Here is a 17,639-nt window from a genome sequence, read left to right on the forward strand (position 1 = left end):
CATTTGGGGTGCCCTATCCCCCTTTGATACATTTGTTGACAATTTAGCAGCGTGGAACAGCAGATGAGGTCTCTGCTGAAGTCCTTGCATCACCTTTCCTGCATGCTACCTGCACCTCTGCCCTGATCCAACAGCAGGGTGTAAATGAACTTAGTTATAATGATGGCGCAATACCCCCACCCATGGGTAAGGTTCCCCAAGTAGACATGGGATATCTGAGTCTAATGTCGGTGCCTTGTCACTTTTGCTGCCTCCGCACTGGTGGTTTAGCATGCTGGCATTTATGTTGAGTGGATCCCTGGTTTACTCATTTCTCATTAAATGTTTTGTTCCTCCTTTTAACCCAAAAAAATGCCTACTTCTTCTTCTAGCCTTTTCCCAGCTTTCTCCTGATTTAAGCTTTTAGTTAAAAACCCACACCTTTTGTCAAAATGCTGCCCACCACCTGGTTCCTTGAATCCTGGTTGCATGCAGTGGTAAGGCTCTTGCCAAGTACTCCTGTCCACAAACAACTGGGACACCATTTTAAGTAAACTAAACTACATAGGCCCTCTCTTTAGAGTAAAACGTACCTGCAAGTATCAAGGGGTTTACATACATGTTTTTTCAGAGGAGAAATGCCTCTGGCCTTTCTTAGATCTGCTGGTATGGATCCTGAGGAGCATCTGCAAAAGAGGTGGGAGCAACCAGATCCAAGGCCTTAACATGTTTAAGAGAGCATTGGTCAAGGTCAGAACCTATGTTACCTCTGCCGAGTGGAAATGAACAAGGGGGGTCCTGGGAGTCCCTCTGCCAGACATTAGTCCTGGTTACGAGAGACTTACCCAGAGTTTTTAGCTCACTATCTTTCACAGAGAAGAAATATCCCAAACATATCAGTCTTTGTCCTGCCCTGGAGCAGTCCAGCACTGAAATGCTAGGCAATTCTCCTCTGAACAAGAGTACCAACAGCAACCCCAGACACGTGTTTCGGTCTGGTTGGACCTCATCAGTAGGGAGGAGCTGTGCCTCTCTAAGAATAGTGAGCAAGGGGTCCACGTCTGGATTCCCCTAGTAGCATAGGATGAGACCCAAAGTTACTTAAATATGCAAATGATTAAGGGGGGTCCTGGGAGTCCCTCTGCCAGACATTAGTCCTGGTTATGAGAGACTTACACAGAGTCTTTAGCTCACTATCTTTCACAGAGAAGAAATATCCCAAACATATCAGTGTTTGTCCTGCCCTGGGGCAGTCCAGCACCGAAATGCCAGGACCTCTGCCGAGTGGGGCTGGGCAAGGGACACAGGGTGAAAGAACTACAGGAGCCTAAAGGGCAGGTGATTTGTAGGGTCCCCATCTTCACACAGGTTCCCACATCCGATTCACGCCCAGTATTCTACACCCTGCAACTAAACACGGGTACAGATCTGCTACTGATCGCCATCTTCCTAGGTTTATCCTGCAATGTGGAGAAAGGTTTTTCACTGTTGTCCATGCATTGTTCTTTTATTGTGGGTGCAGTGCGGCTCCATTGTTCACAAGTAGAAAAATCTTTGAGGGGAAGGATTGGGGGGACAGAACTAAAACACATATTTTATTTCTCGAACTCCCGTCTGGGGAAATAGAGTCTTAGCCTATTTTACAGCAAAAAACTCAATGGAGCGTACATATACATAGATCACTTCCTCCCAAAACAGAACAAGGGCGAACGCTGCTGAATGGGCATTTCCCATTTGCAACAGTGTAGACTGTTCTGGGTGCAAAAACCTGTGTTTTAATGCTGGCTGAAAAAAGCACTGGCTGCGGCTCCTTGCATTTAACTGATGTTATTCTCTTCAGAGGCTCTGCATATCTGAAAGAGTGGGAAGGTGGGTTAGGTTAGTCAGCTAGAGGGAAAATGCAAGATATCTTTGCGGTTGTGTTGATGCCTGCAGACCGGATGTACCCTGAGCTCTGCTTGTGGGCATGTTGCTAGGTGTCTTGTGCTAAGAGCATGGAGGCATTTGTGTCCGGTGGGGAGCCTTGCGTGCCCTCAGTGCTAGGATGCATTGGCCAGTACTATGTTTTGTAAATTGAGTGTGGGGGTGTCGTGTTTTGTTGTGTGATGTCTGCTGGGAAGGTTTTTACAAGTGCTGTTTTCGAATGCCTTAATTTGTCTGAGTATTGTGTGTTTGAGCATAGAGGTTAAAAAGGTTAGTGGGGCGAGGATTAGTGGACTGCCTGGTGGCCATTTGGAATATCCATCCAGTGTGGCCAGAGCTACGGTGCATAGTGATGGTGAGGGGAGACGCCATTGCATTCAATATGCAATGGTGGGGTGGAGAGAATGGATGGCATCCCTGTCTCTTGAAGAGAATGGTCAAGGATCAGGCAATGGGTAGTTGTCCTGTTCTTTGGTGTGGGTTGTTGGTTGCTGTACAATTCCTGATGGCTTCTGGTTGTTGGGAGGATCATAAGCTGATTAAACATTGAAAAGCCAGGTCTTTACCTGTATGGATTCTGTTTGGCGGCACAGTTCAAGAATAATTCATTTAAAGTGAATATTAGATATTAGAGGGCAACATGATTAATGCTGGTGGTCCTAGTCTTGGGATCACTAGAGCTGGACCGGTGATCCTGGGGCTTGAATGTAAATTGGCTGGTACCCACACAGACTGGTGACAGGCCTCTTCCAATCACAGGACTGGAATATAGGTCTGGTCCTGAGGCTTCACCAGGGAGATGCTGTTGCCCTTGGGCAGAGATGAGAGGTGGCTGGTGGGCCTGACAAAATGGCTGAAAGGTGGCTGGTGGAACTAGGAATCTGGGACGGGGAAAAGTTAGTTGTCCTGAAATGGGTATGTGCCCTTGATAGCTTCTGCTGTCTGATAACCATTCATAGCTTCATCTCTTCCCTCAGGTCAGATGATCCTGTGTGCGGCCCCACTCTGACTCCCCGAACAAAGTAAGAACTGCATAGCCTTTTCCCACATGAGAGATTGTGCTGAGCAGGAACATTCACTTTCTCTCTCTTTCCAACCTAATTCTATTGGCCCCCTGTTTCTTCCTTTAGTCGGCCACAAGGGGACAAGAACAAACAATTGCAATGCTCTTGACCCCCATTTGCAGCCCATCTCCCATGCACAGCTTCCTCCTAAGCTTTCTGTACAGGTATTTTAGCATTCCTGCTGGGGCACAGCATGATGCCAAGAAGTCCCTGAGGCACTATTCTTGGGGAAACTCTCGGCCTAAAGCCTTGGCGTTTCTCTGGGTAGAGGCAATCGCAGGGTGTGCTCACAATTCTTTGAAGGGAGGACCTTTTAATTTGTAATATGCAACTGCCTTCCTGTAGAGCAACCTGAACCTGCTATATACCCACCCCCAGTCCCAACTACACAATCGTTCCTATACTCTACTGTGCAGCTTTCCCAATGCTCCTAGTCAGTTGCCTGATGCTTCAGTACAGCCATGTCTTGACTATCTTGTAGAACTGTCCTGTGACCCTTCTTTGCCGGCCTGCTGCCCTTACCTCTCTGTCCTTATCCCTCGCTATCCAGTCATATGCATATTACATTCTCTCTGTTACTGTCCATCCCATGTATTGCCCCATCATTCAGATTCATCACCCCTCTAGCTATCATTACTTCTCATGTATGTCTCCTGTCTATGTCCCACCACCCCTCTCATGGGGTTCGTGAAGCAACAAGTAACCCTTCTACTCCAGCCAATGTGTTGGACTCTCTGGTGCCGCTGTCCTGCCGTCTGCTCCTGTATCTGGTTCTACCTAATGCACGTGCTCCTGGCACATTATTGGCAACTGTAGGTGACCCTGCCCATGATCTTGACTGGTCACCTGCTCATGTCCCCTTTGTGTGCTCCTGACACCATCATGGACCCGTACACCCACCCTTCTGCCACAAGCTCCTGCACCTGATCTGTGTTTGCCTGGGCTCCTTGCCCTCCGCTCCTGGACCTTGTTCTGTGCTCCATCAACTGTTTCCTTTCAGCTGCATCTGCCTCTACTCTTTCTGTTCTTGTCCTCTTCCAGGGGCCCTACCCTGAAATAAAGGATGCCCGTGGATGTCTGTGGAGTGAGTGTGTGTGGTTGTGTGTCTGTCTGCTGAGTGAGTGTGTGTGTCTGTGTGTATGCTACCCAAAAACACCAGAGCATCTTATAGCTGTGTTCACTGTCGAGCAATGCGCCTGATACTGGTTGTGTCGTGGTAATATTTTCACACGATTTCTTCTTTCTTTTTCTAATATCGACAAATTCACTCAACTCTGGATACTTGTAGCATGACCGATGATGAACATATCAGTCTGCGTCAACAACGGCTGGATATCCAGGTATGTGCGGAACTTGGTACCACCCTTTGTGTATCGCTGGGTTTTTCTTTGTCTTGGCATTGCTCTGGGTCTGTTTGGTTTGAAAGGATTGACATCATTATAGGATTTGGAATAGGGAGGAGTTCTTCGAGAGAATTTGGGCACCACTCCTGAACCATTATACCTAAACTCTCAGCCTCCTTCCATGGGTGAAGGGGGCCACAGAATACCCTGTTTGGGGGCCCCTCATAATGTTACGCCTTTGTAAATACGTTTACAAGAGGACATTGGACAACTTGTACTGAGTATTAAATGTATGTTAAATTGGATTGTAATGTTAACGTTGTATACTGGGGGAAACGCAGAGCAGAACGGACCCCTCAGTTGACTGACCTGCTGTTGACTCTTGAACAGAGGGTTGACGATTACCAGAGCTATACATATATGTTGTTGTTTACTGGGGAATTGTCATTCTCAAACTAAGGTATTTTATGTTTTTCATTGAATCTGATGACATACCATGGCTTTGAAGACATGCTTACTGGCGTTTGTAAATTGGGAAAATACAAATAAGGATTAAAAAAGCATCAAGATAACTGCCAAACCTAACACTGCACAATTTGCATATAAATATCAGGTAGGCAGCACGACTGTTAAGAACCTGCTATCTCTCAGACATGTGTAGCCCCTGATTTTACAGCCCTGTTCCGTGCTAGGTTGTACTCTTACCTTCCCCGTAGCAGCGACAGTTCCCATGGATACCACCACCCCCAGCCCGCTGGGTAGGGAGGAGCGCTGCACCTGCTAAATAGAATTGCTGAAACCAGGATATGGGCAACACCCTGAGTTCTTTACTGAATAACAGACACAGACACCAGAGTGAACTTTTATAGGGATCCCAATGGGGACCCCTCTTTATTAAACATACCTTATACTTTATCCATTAAACCTTAACCCTAGGATTCCCCTGGCGTGAGCTTCATCTAAGTGGGGATCGGCTATAGCTCCCCCTTGTGGGGGTCTCAGGGACCCTAAGGACGGGCTTGTTGCAACCAATCCCCTTCCCAACTCAGGTACCACCCACATGGAAAGTGAGGCCAGGGGTTGGCCTCTGTGGGTGGCCCGTCTTGCAGGGCAGCCTTGGGCAGGCCGCCAACCTTTCACACTACCTCATGCCAGGGTGCCTCCCCTTTACCCCCTTCTTAAGCTAATTGCCATCTATATTACATCTGATCTATTCCTACTTAACAGTTACCCTACATAACATTCCCCCTAATTATTACTCCAACCCCCTAACCTCCCCTACTTAATAGTTAACCTACTTAGTGATACCTAACCATACACATAACATACATATATGTATAGACATACTACACAAACACAAAAAACACTATGTCACAATGGGGTGACTGCTGCAGACAACCACCCCTTCACAGTACCTCGATGCAGGGCTGCTCCTGATGGACCCTTGCCGATGACGGGGGCCTTGCCCCACGAATGACAGATGGGGCCTGGCCCCCTCCTCTTCCTCCAGGATGGGCCCGTCCACCATGTGGGGCAACCACACAGCCCGTAACCCTCAAACTGTTCTGGGTGGCCCTCCTGTGCGCATGGGGACTGCCCATCCTCACTGCTGCAAACCAGCAGTACTAGAAATATCCAGGGTGGGCCCCTCAGCAGTTTATTTTTGTATACAGTGGGCCCCATTGGCAGGAGTGCCGCACCCAACATCACTGCCACAATCCGCTGTTTATTTTCTCTATATAGGGTGAACCTCATTGACTGGGGGGGCCCATCCGAATTCACTGCATGGCCCGGGTGCTATTTTCAGATCACACAGCGTCCCCATTGCTATGGGGATGCCACAACCCTCACCACCGCATTCCAATGCCTCCTTCTGACCCACCCCCTCAGCAATGTGTTGTAGAAATACAGGAGATGGGCCGCGTCTTCACCTGGATGCTCCACTGGGCAGCCCGGGGCTTTCTTCACTCAGGCCGCTCAATGGAGCGACCCGGGACTTCACTGTTGCCTCCTCTTCACCTGGGTTGGCCTAGAGGACAACCCGGGACTTCCATCTTCACTAGTCCACCTTCTGGGGTAGAGCGGGCTTCTGCTGCACGGCTCTGCATCCCCTCCCTGGCTGCTCCTCACAAACGTAGCCCAGAGGACTTCTTTGTTGACAGGCCCGCCTTGCTGAACACAAGGTGGGTCTTTGTGGGCACAGCCGGGCAGCCCGGTTGAGGCACCCCCCACACGCAGTCCTGGCCGGGTTGTTTTTGATGGGCCCAGGCAGCCACAGCCATGCTGCCCCGGCCACAAATGTCTCTGGGTTCTGCCCGGTCTGGCATAGCAACTCGGTTCCTCCTGCTGATAGTCTCTGCAGGGGCTCCCCCATGTGCCAGCCACCGCTTTACAAAGGCTTAAGGCCCCAGATACGTCTCTCACTTACTCTTTTTTCTCTTAACTGTCTTTCTCAGCTGTTCTCATAAACCTTTATTACTGTAGTGTATGTGTCTTTCTTTCTAGGTGTATGTATTCCCTCAGTGGACCTCTACGTAGCCCCACTAGCCATGCCCGTGGGGCCTGGCTAGTGGGAGCTGTGTGCTTGTCCCCTGAGGAAACACATAGAAATATAGAGGCAGACACAAGGGTTATAAAAGTACTTTATTAAATGTGTTGGGTATGTTTTATTTATTAGTGTGTGTTTCAATGTGTTTGGCTTTGGATCAAACCTTCCAGCCCACCATTGGGCTGGATGGAATGTTAATAAAGAAAACAAAGGAAAACAAAGGAAAATAACTCTCCTGCTAAAGAATGGGCTGGCCAGGGGGCAAAAGAATCCTGAGAGGATTGAAGTAAAGTGAGAGTTAGAAAAAGACAGTTAGAAAGGGACAGGAAGGAAGAGAGAAGCAAACAACATCAGAGAAGGAGAAAAAGACTTACTTGGAGGCCGCTGCCTCGAGCGGCCCCCCAGGCATCTGGGCAGGGAAGGCATGTGTGGAGCCCCCTGAAGCGTGAGCCAAGGGGCCCAACTGCTTATGCCAGGTCAACTGCCCCAGGGCCCTGGCAGATGTCAGCCAACGGGGCCCGCCCAGTAGATTTAAAAAGGGCTGCAGGCACGGTAGTGATCATTGGTGGCCCCCACTCCAACCGGGCCACCCAGATGAATGAAAGAGGTCAAGGAGAGTCATGGTGATGGTGGGCAGACCCCCGCTTGGGCAGGGGGTTGCCTAGAAGACCAGAGCACGGGTGGTGAACTGGGCCACCCTGAAGAAGGAAGCAGGCCATAATCATGGGCCCCCAGCAGCACTTCTTCCAGCTTGGCAGCTAGCCCTCAGGGTGCCAGGGTCACCAGAGACATCCCTTGAAGGTACTGTTAAGGGGCTGACTCACTGCAGCAGTAACCCCCATTGTGACATACTGTTTATATAGTGTTACATGTTGTATATATGGTGTATGTCAATGTATATATGCATGTGTACTTATATGTATATATTTAAATATTGTTAATTAGGATGTTAAGTAGGGAAAAGTAGAATGGGGTTATATAGAAAGGGAATGTTATGTAGACTTAAAGGTTAAGCAGGGGTAGGAAATTAACTATATATATATAGAGACATTAAGAAGAAAAAGGGGGTAGAGCGGACGTACCCTGACGTGAGGTAGCATGATAGTGTGGCGGCCTGCCTGAGGCCACCTATCAAGATGAGACCACCCACAGAGGCCATCCTCTGGCCTCACACTCCATATGTGTGGTACCTGAGTGTAGTTAAGGGGTCTGTTGAGTCAGACTCACTCTAACAGTCACCGAGACCCCTCCAAGGAAGGGTGAACTGATGCAGCAGGTCCCCATTTAGTTGGGGCTCACGCTAGGGGAATCCTAGGCAATTGGAAAGGGAAGAGTATTTAAAAGTATAAGTGTGTAATATAAATAAAGAGGGGTCCCGTGGGGATCCCTAAAAGTTCACACTGGTGTCTGTGTGCCTTAGTCATCAAAGAACTCAGGGTGTGGCCCATCTACTGAGCTACTAACCTTTTCATTTGCAGGTTGCTCAGCACCCCGTCAGAGCAGCTGGTCTCAGATGGTGGGGTAGTATCCCTGGGAGCTGTCTCTGATCTGAAGGGAAGTTCACATCCTTGCCCGGACTGGGGCCAGTTAACCATGTGACATATGTAGGTCTGTTCCTGTCCCAGGGTATTTATAATACTAGTCTTCCCGGGCCAGAAAGAAAAAACAGGGGCTACACATAAATCTCCTGCGCCTGACACAGCACTGTTGTTTTAAAGGCTACATATATCTCCCATGCCTAATAACGACCTGTGTGTGATTATAATGGCCAGAGGAATCCTGGCCATGCACTGGATGTGTCTATAAGGCCCCTGGTGTCTACCATAGGCCTTGTACTGTACCTTCTATCTACGAATGGGAGGTTTGGATCTTAGTTGAAACTCTTGAATACAGTTGGGTCTCTTGCATAGAGATTCCCTGACACACACTGGGAAAAACATACACAGTTGGCAATGATGTAGGCCGCACCGAGACCAGACAGAACTTTGCCAGACTGTCTATACCTTTTCAGTTTAAAGGGGTCTAATTATTGAAAAGGGACAGCTTTGATGACTCTGTTGAGAAAAATTCAGATGTAGACACTGATTTTCAAACCTAATGGATCTCTAAGTGCACATGTGATTGAAGGCCAGCCCCACCACTTTCTGTAAGATTCTGAATTGGCATGCAGACAAATCCATACTGCAGTGATCTGCAACCTTTGGCTCTCCAGATGTTTTGGACTTTGCCTCTGTCAGCCCTAGGCACCATAGTCAATGGCAAGGGATCTTTGGAGTTGCAGTCCCAAACATAGGGGTGTTGCTAGGTCTACAAAAGATCTGCGGCTGCGTTAATGTCGGGACTGTCGAGACTCGGGGCTAGCTAGCCTTTTGGTTGTAGCCCCTGAGCGTCTATCCGGGGCTACAACTAAATTACCTGGGGCTATTGCCCTCCAGGCCCCCCACTAGCGATGCCTTTGCCCAAACATCTGGAGAAACGCATATTGCAGACCCCTGCCGTAATGTGAGGTGCAACTATATTTGAGGAAGAGCAGTTTTGGGGTCTGCCTGCAAATGCCAGTCTCCATCTCCGTTCAGTATCAGCGAATTGTTATGGATTCATGATTTTATGGTTTTGAAATAGCGGTTGTAGAGTAGCTAAATATCCTGATCAACATTCCCCATTATACAACGATATCACTGGGTGTTGTCAGTGTAGATATACAACATAAGTTTCATGTAATGGTTTGAGATGACTATATGTATAGCGAGAGGAGAAATTTGCCACGCCTCACAGAGGGCACTGCTCGTAGAGGCTATAAAATGGCGACACACACCTTGCAGAGCTATTCTATCACGTACAAGTGAACCCAGTTGATTGTGCTGGCTGATGCGCCCACTCCTTTGTTTACCTAGAACCCTACAATGTGTTGCATCAAATGCGACAGACTGGACACGGACCACCTGAAGAGAGCTTTCCTCCATGTTAGCCACCATCAGTAGTTGTACTTTTGTCTTTTGTATTATTAAGTGCAGCCTTCATAGCACTTTGTTGTAATGGGCATCTGTGTGAGGATGCAGAATGGTGTGATGTCACATGGTACCTGGAGAGTTGGTGTGTCTGGGTTCTGTGGGTTCTTATAGTGACAGTTAGAGTTGCTGTGCTGGCTGGGCCGGATGTCCATCTATCTTACCTGTGCTCACAGTCAGGGAATAAACATACCCGACAACCTACCTCCTGACTCCAGAGTCGTGTGTAAGCCTGAGAACCCCATTACTTCACTGGCGACAAGGATGTCTTGGCTGCTAGGAAGGGGTAGCAGGGGATGCCCTCCAGGTGTGATATCCATCAAGAAACGTGCCAGCTGCCTTTCGTACCAGTAGGAGTTGGTCTGGGGCGATACTGCAGGCTGGGTAGTACAGGAGCAGCAACTGCTTGGGTCGAGGCCCAGGCTGGGTGGCCTTGAGGTGACTGTCAGGGCTGGCAGTCCAGGTGAATTTGGAGCAGGAATACAGGGTCAAAGTGGCTCTGGTGCTGGACCAGCAGCGACTTGGGTCGAGGTCCAGGGAGGGTGGCCTTTGAGGTTACTGTCTGGGCGGCCGGTACAGGCGGAGGTGCTGCTGGTGTCCAGGGCTCTGAAAAGAGTCGTGCCCCAGGAGGAGTGTTGTCCGGGCAGGCAGCTTCATCCACACTGAGGGGCCAGATGGAAGCAGGGACCTTGCCGGGAAGCTACTGGTGATCTCTGTGGACTGGCAGGGTGGGTGGGACCAGTACAAATAAGCCAGTTTGATAACTGGCAGGACACGGCCTCAAGAGCACCGGGCTCTGCAGGAACGGTGGGAACCATGGTGAGTGCCAGGCGGTGCATGTTGTATTGAGGATACTCTCTCTCGAGGGACTGAGAGCATTGAAGGACTATCTATGAGCCCGTGGCCGGACGGCATGGGCAAAAAAAAGAGTTCCCGGCTGTTTGGTGCGCTGGGCACCACAGCGTCATCACTGGAGTGACTCTGGTAACAGCTGCGTGTTTTACTGCGGTGGAAGAGTGTCCAGGGGCTGCTGCAGTATGCCCAGGGGAGTGGCAGGACGTGATTGTTGTAGCATCTTCGCGGGCAGTGGTGAGCCAGCATGTAGACCCGCGCAACCCTGGAGGTATTGCTGGGTCCATGGGGAGAATTGTACTGGTGACGACGGCTTGTGCATTAATGGCCACAAGCAGCCGACATTCTAGTCAGGTGACTGGCTGTGGTTGTGATGTACCTGGTGCAGAGAGCTGGGCAGAGGTTCAAGGATGCCTCAGTATACGGAGCTGCCGTGCTGAGTGTGCTACAGAGGTGTGTTTGGAACTGGCCATTTTCTTGTTTTGTATGGATCGTATGCCACAGGTCGTGCAGCAGGAAAAGAGACCCCATCGGGGACGTCAGTTTGTTGCACGCTCCTGAACCCCAAAGAAGGCACATCATTGTCAGCGGCAAGGAGGAAGAGACACTGTGCTGTGTGGAAAAGGCACTGTGTTGATGTGGGTGGTCTGAGCACAGCAAAGTTTTGCTGCGCGGAACGGCATTTTGGTGCATGAGCCGGATGTCAGGAACTTTAGGGCAGTAGCGTAGGACCTAGAGGTGTTATTCTTGAGGCCTGTCAAGTTATCTGTGTGTTGCGTTTTGTGTTGTGGCCTCAGCAGCTCAAGTGATAGGTTACGAGGGCTAATGCTAGAGTCTAAAGCCTGTTCATTTGTGGACATATTGTTGCGTTCATGTTGTGGCCTTTTCGGTTTAGGATGTGTGTTAGTGTGCTGGGGCGCACATAGATACTGTAAAGGTTCCTCTTGAACTTGGGTGCGGGTGTGCACTTAGACATTTTGGGGAATGTTTTCCCCTACGGGACATGGGCATGTGGATTTGGCTAATTTTTATGTTTGGTTCTTGTATTGTAACATTGCCATACCTTTTCAGGGGGTTTCATGGACACGTGGGTGCGGGGATGCACAGAACTGTTTTTGGATCCCTCACATGGACATGTGGGTGCCGGGTTACTAGGGTTCTGCATTGGACCTTTATTTTTTGTTTTCTATTTTGGACATGAGGGTGTGGGGTAAGCGCTGGAACCCTAGCGCTGGAACACAAGATCCGAGTTTTGATTTCATTGTTTGGGCAAAGCATATTACATGTAGTTGCATTGTTCTTATGTTTTGTGTGTTGTTTGTAGAGTATTTTCCCCTCGTGGATTTTGCGCATTTCTCAGAATGGCTGGGTGGGTTCTGAGAGTTGAGTGTTTGCAGTGAGGTGATAAAGGGTCCAGAATGGCTGGGTGGGTCCTAAAGGTTTTGTGGTTGTCCACAATGGCCAGCTGGGTTCAGAGAGTTTTGTGGTTTTGCAGTGAGGTGCTCCGGGATCCAAAATGGCCAGGTGGGTTCTGAGAGTTTTGTGGTTTTGCAGTGAGGCACTAGAGGGTCTATAATGGACGGGTGGGTTCTGACAGTTTATGGTTTTGCAGTGAGGGGCTGCCGGGGTTCAGGAAGGTCGGGTGGGTTCTAAGTGTTTTGCAGTGAGGTGCTGCCGGGTTGGTATTTTTGCTATTTTGCATCAAGCAATTTCTCACGTATCTTATTTGCCAGAAGTCAAGCTCAGGTCATGGACATGTTTGGGTTGTGTTGTACTTACCATTTTCCATACTCCGTTGTTTGCCTGCTTACTGGGAGTCGCATTGTGGGGTTTGCTTTATGTGTTGGATTTTGTGTGTGTGGGTGTGTGGTTGGTGGAATGGTAAAGGAGGGTTTGGAGTTGGCGAGTTGGTGAGTTATGCTTTCTGACTGGTGTTGGAATTCCAATAGGTTAGTGTGTTTGTGTTGTGTTTCCAGTTGGTAGTTGGAGCTGGAGTTTGGGTTTCATTTTCTTTTGGAATCTTCCGTTTGGTGTTGATGTTTTCACATCTAGGCGTACCAATTCCAGTTGTCCATTTTCACTGTAGCTTGGGCATGTTCAGTTTTGTTTTGCCATTCTTGTTAACAGGTTTTGTTGTTGCCATCAAAGCATGTTCCAGTTTTTCCTTATTGGCACATGCGACTGTCAAGGCGGACATAGCATGAAAGGGTTTTCATGGGGTCATCAAGGCGTGTGTGACTTTTACGACCTGTTGGTATTGTGGTGTGTTGGTTGCTTGGCATGCACAGGTTGGGGAGTTGTGTTGGTGGTCTTAATTGGTCTGCGTGCTGGCCACACGTGGATTGTGCAAGCATTGATTGGTAGTGTTGTGGATTATCTCTTTTTGTTGATTATTAGGGAGGGAGAAGTTTTGTAATGGGCATGTGTGTGTAGATGCAGAATGGTGTGATGTCACATGGAACCTGGAGTGTTGGTGCATCTGGGTTCTATGGTTTCTTACAGTGACATTTGGAGTTGCTTTGCTGGCCGGGGTGGATGTCCCAGTATCTCTGTCCATCTATCTTACCTGTGCTCACAGTCAGGGAATGAATTTACCCAACAACTTACCTCCTGACTCCAGCGTGGTGTGTGAGCCTGAGAACCCCATTAATTACACTTCCTGGCCGAAGCTCCAGTTCCTAATATCCCAGTACTTCATGCAGCTCTAAAAGGCTGGGCAGCATAGTCCCACAGTAGACACATTTTTTTTAATCAACTACTATGACGTCACAGTAAGGGTGACCAGGCCTTTTCTGTGCCAGGCATTTTTTTTAATTCCCTTTTGGATTTCTGTTGGGGTGACAAAAGAGGAAATAAGACCCATATGAAATTGTGGCCATTAACCATTCCAGAGGTGATACAGTTAAAGAATGTGGTGTTTCTGTGGAATACTAAAAGCAATAAAATAACACAAACATTATTCCTAAGGAATTGTAATTGCTTACCAGCGATAGGAGCCAGCCTTGGTCCCAGAAAACATGGGCTCCGTTGCTATCCTGTTGTTCTGATGCGTCGATGTGTCCTGCAACTCATGTTCAGCTCAAGAAATATCTGTTAAAAGAAGAAAGGGACTTCTGGCAGAATAGAAGCTAAGGAAAATCAGGGCCATAGGGTGGTGCGAGGATTCCTTCTCGAAAAAACAGTGAAGAAATGATTAGAGAGGGCCAGCTTGACCTCCATATTAAGCACAGCTAATCATTTGAGCGACAATCAAATGATCAATAGAAAGAAAGATGCTAAACCCAGAAACCCGATTAGTGGCAAGATGGAATATAAATGGGATTTGGGAAGGCAATTAGAACTGTGCAGGATGCCAGTTGTGCAACAGTTGCCATGTGTGGAGTTATTAAGTCCACTTTTTCTTGTTCCCTTGCCAGCCGATGTACCACTAAAAAGTTGGAGTTGTAAAGCAGGGAACTAGGGAATGTCCGACAATTGAGCGGTAGAGGACAGAAACATGTACATGTTGGGTTGTTTTGACACAAAAACTGTTTATGAAATACATTGGGCCTCATTACAAGTCTGGCGGTAACCGGGCAGGAAGAAACGGCAGGTTACCGACGGACCCGTATTACCATTCCGCCTCCGTGATTCCTGGAATTACCGGAGCATTACGACCCTGGTGACCTGGGAATTCCGGAGGTGGAATTCTGTAAGTCCCAATCCCATGGAGTCCTATGGGACTCCATGGGAGTGGGGAAGTGGAAACACCGGCACCATGTTGTAATGGTGCCGGTGTTTCCACGTCTGCCTGCAGGCGGGTGGTGTTAAACCTGCCAGGTCAGACCTGGTGGGAGTGACACCTCCCGCCTGCAGGACTCTTAATCAGCCGGTCCGGAAAGAACGGTGGTGGCGGATTTACCACCACCGTTCTTTCCGGACCTGCTGACTCGTAATGAGGCCTATTGTTTCTAACCTAGCAGATGAATTAAGTAGGTAATTTGATTGTGGGGTGCAATTATGTGAATGTGTTCTGATGCACTGTATACATTTTCACAAATTAGTGTGTATGTGGGATATTTTATGTCACAATTATAAATAATCTGGTCATGGTATGAACGTTAGTATTAGAGTATAGTGTACTAATCACAATTGATTTAATATTCGTTTTTAAAGAAAATGTTAATAAAATTAATTTGAATAAATATATGTAGTAGGGAGGTACATCAATGTGGGAATTGGATGTGAAAGACTCTTTATTCCTTTCCTATATGCAGCAGAGATTGATGTTCCCACAAAGTAGCAATACGAGTTTTGACCACACCAGTGTATTTTTCACTGGGAAAACTATGTTGAATGTATGTATGTGTCTGTAAGTATCCGTGTATCTTCAAGACCGAGCATTGTATTATGTCTATCTATCGTCTAAGCTACGTACCGCACTGTGTGTGTCTGTGAGGTACCAGGTTACGCACTGCCTGTCTGCAATCATTTTTAGAGACAACTTGTTTTGAATCATTCCTAGGGCTTATTGTACTCCTCCCTCTCTCTTAGCGCTTTTTTCTTTCGGGCTCTTCAGCCCACATCCTGCCAAGCACTGCCACTCAATTTACAACCAGGAGGAAACTTTGCAATGCATTGTGATGTAAAAGCAGTGTTTAGGTGTTCTGTCTTAGTAATGGAGGCAGCTAGTGGTAAATAAATTATACTAAATGTGTGATCAAACAGAAAATGCTTTTTGAGAAGAAGCAGAGGCGGAAGAGACAAGAGCCACTCATGGTCCATGCAAATCCAGACTCTATGGTGAAACCCCGCCGTGGCCGTAAACTTGATGACCATAATCTGCTGACGGAGGCCACCGGCAGCTCCAATTCTTCCCAAGGTAAGAGGCTCAGAGTTGCTACTGAGGATATACCCTAAACGTGAAAGGTCTCGTAATCCTGAGCAGATTACTTCACAGTGTGAGGGTTGGGGGCAGGCATCTGGTGAGGGCATCTTTAGAGAGGGAGCAGTACAAAACTCTTCTAAGAGCGAGCATAGTGGTGGGAAGAGTAAGGCTCCTTCTGACGTTACTCTTTGTCTACGGAGTTCCTGGCACTACGTTCCACAGGGATAGGAGGAAGTTGAATCTTGAGGGATTTCTCCTGGTGCACAGCATTACTTATTGAGCACCAGAAGGATTTCGGGTTGAGCACAAGGAACAGTCTCTTTTGCAGACCGCTGCTAAACCCAGAAGGTCTGCCGGACACAGACCAGACCCTATTGCACCTGGCACAGACTCCCACAGAGGGCACCAGTGATTAGGAAACCTCCAGCGTCCTCATACATAAACAGTAGCCTGACCCGCTCTTTGCCTACAACAGAAGTTGGAAATGTGAAACGATTGCTCAGGAACAAAATTCTCTTTTTCTGTGTCTCTTTTGATTACTAAAGGTCTCTCCAATATAGCATTGGCAGAGGGTATCCCAACAGCTTCTGACCTTGCCCTTGACAACTGGGTGGACGCTGCACATCGAAACGAAAAGCCAGACTCGAAGGGAGACAGCAAGAAAAGACAAGATGTCTACACAGGTAAACACCAGAATGGCCAATAAAAAGAGTAAGGCCAAACCTGAGACAATCTGAGAAGTCATGCCTAATGCACTTGTCTGCGCAGCACGTGTAGTAGACAGCACACTATGGGGGTCATTACGAGTTTGGTCGTAGCCATGGCGCTATTAGCGCCATGGCTGCCTCCAAACCTGTGTCCGGGTAGTCGGAATGGGGACTTACCGGGTCATTCCAACCTTGGAGGACCGGTTAAGTCCCCGTTCTGAAAACCATTCCCCATTCCCATTCAAGCCCCCATAGGGCTCAATGGGAATGGGGAAGGAGCTAATAACGGGCCTGCAAATAGCCCACTACAGCAAATCGAGCAACCCTGCGTCAACTACACAGATTCAGATGTTGTGGGGCAAGATTGTCCCTAATTATGTGTTGCAAGTTCAAGTGACTTACTAAGAGACCCTCCTGAAGAAAGTTCTATACTAACGTTAAGGAACTGAAAAATGTCGAGGCAAAACACCAGGATTGTTTAGAGACAGTTTTTTTTTTAATAAGATCTGTATAGAACAGAGTTCATCTTTGCAAGCCACACTGAATAAGCCGAGGTTGACCTAAACTGACCCATTGAATGGTTTTCAGGGATGAATTGCGATTAGTTCAAATCAATTAGCTTCTTGTCACTAGCACTTTGTTTTCAAATGGATGTGATTTTATCATGTTTTATGATTGTTGAATACAATTTATGTTTTGTAAGTACTGCTGAGACTGAAGGGTTTGCTGTTGTGTAGAACTCTTTACCCTGTTACGTTATATATGGTACCCTTCAAGGGTAGCCACCTACCCCGAATAATTGGTCACCCAGTCGAAGGTCTCCCCGAGAGTGTGACAGTGGCCTGCTCTGCCTACCATCTCGTTGAAGGTGCAGGTGGAGCACACATGCCCTTAAAGTCAGGAGCACCCAAAGGTGTGTCGAAGAGGGGTGCACAGTTCCATCTGGTTGGTTGTGTTATGTTTTGCATTAAATTCAGAAAAAATAATTAACATGTTGGTGTAGTGTCTGCAGATTTTCAGTATTTTCCCCAACTAAGTGCCCTGTTTCCCCTTGCATACATTTAAAAAGCCATCTTGGGATGTTTGTAGTTATGACTTACACCCAAAGATGCACGCAGTCTGCTTGAATGAGTAAATGAAAAGTGCATTTACAACACGATATGAACAGTTACATTTATTAATAATGCATTGGACAGAAGCACCCAGAGTTTCATGTTAGCTTTAACGTTGAGGGGTTGCAATGATCTGTGGCCATACTGGATCTGGAACTCACAGGCTTGCCAATGTGGTTCTCTGGCTTCCTGGTTAATGTATCCTAGACAAAAATGAAGGCTGTGGGGAGTTGAAA

The 17,639-nt window shown here is 47.9% G+C and overlaps 1 protein-coding gene across 3 annotated transcripts in view; it reads left to right on the top strand.

Moving 5' to 3' along the window:
• Positions 1-17,639, top strand: part of LOC138453344 (tubby protein-like) — a 197,611-nt gene that overhangs the window by 24,868 nt on the left and 155,104 nt on the right. For 2 of the 3 annotated variants that reach the window (XM_069606108.1, XM_069606100.1), the window contains 3 exons: positions 4,255-4,306; positions 15,425-15,578; positions 16,130-16,267. In XM_069606108.1, coding sequence (XP_069462209.1) covers positions 4,255-4,306; positions 15,425-15,578; positions 16,130-16,267 — 344 coding nt within the window. Of the gene's footprint in view, positions 1-2,879; positions 2,925-4,254; positions 4,307-15,424; positions 15,579-16,129; positions 16,268-17,639 lie in introns of all 3 variants that reach the window. The other variant, XM_069606092.1, reaches the window with a different exon arrangement.

The sequence above is a fragment of the Ambystoma mexicanum genome, chromosome 1p (genome assembly GCF_040938575.1).
Source record: "Ambystoma mexicanum isolate Mex_15411 chromosome 1p, UKY_AmexF1_1, whole genome shotgun sequence".
Taxonomy (NCBI): Eukaryota; Metazoa; Chordata; class Amphibia; order Caudata; family Ambystomatidae; genus Ambystoma; species Ambystoma mexicanum.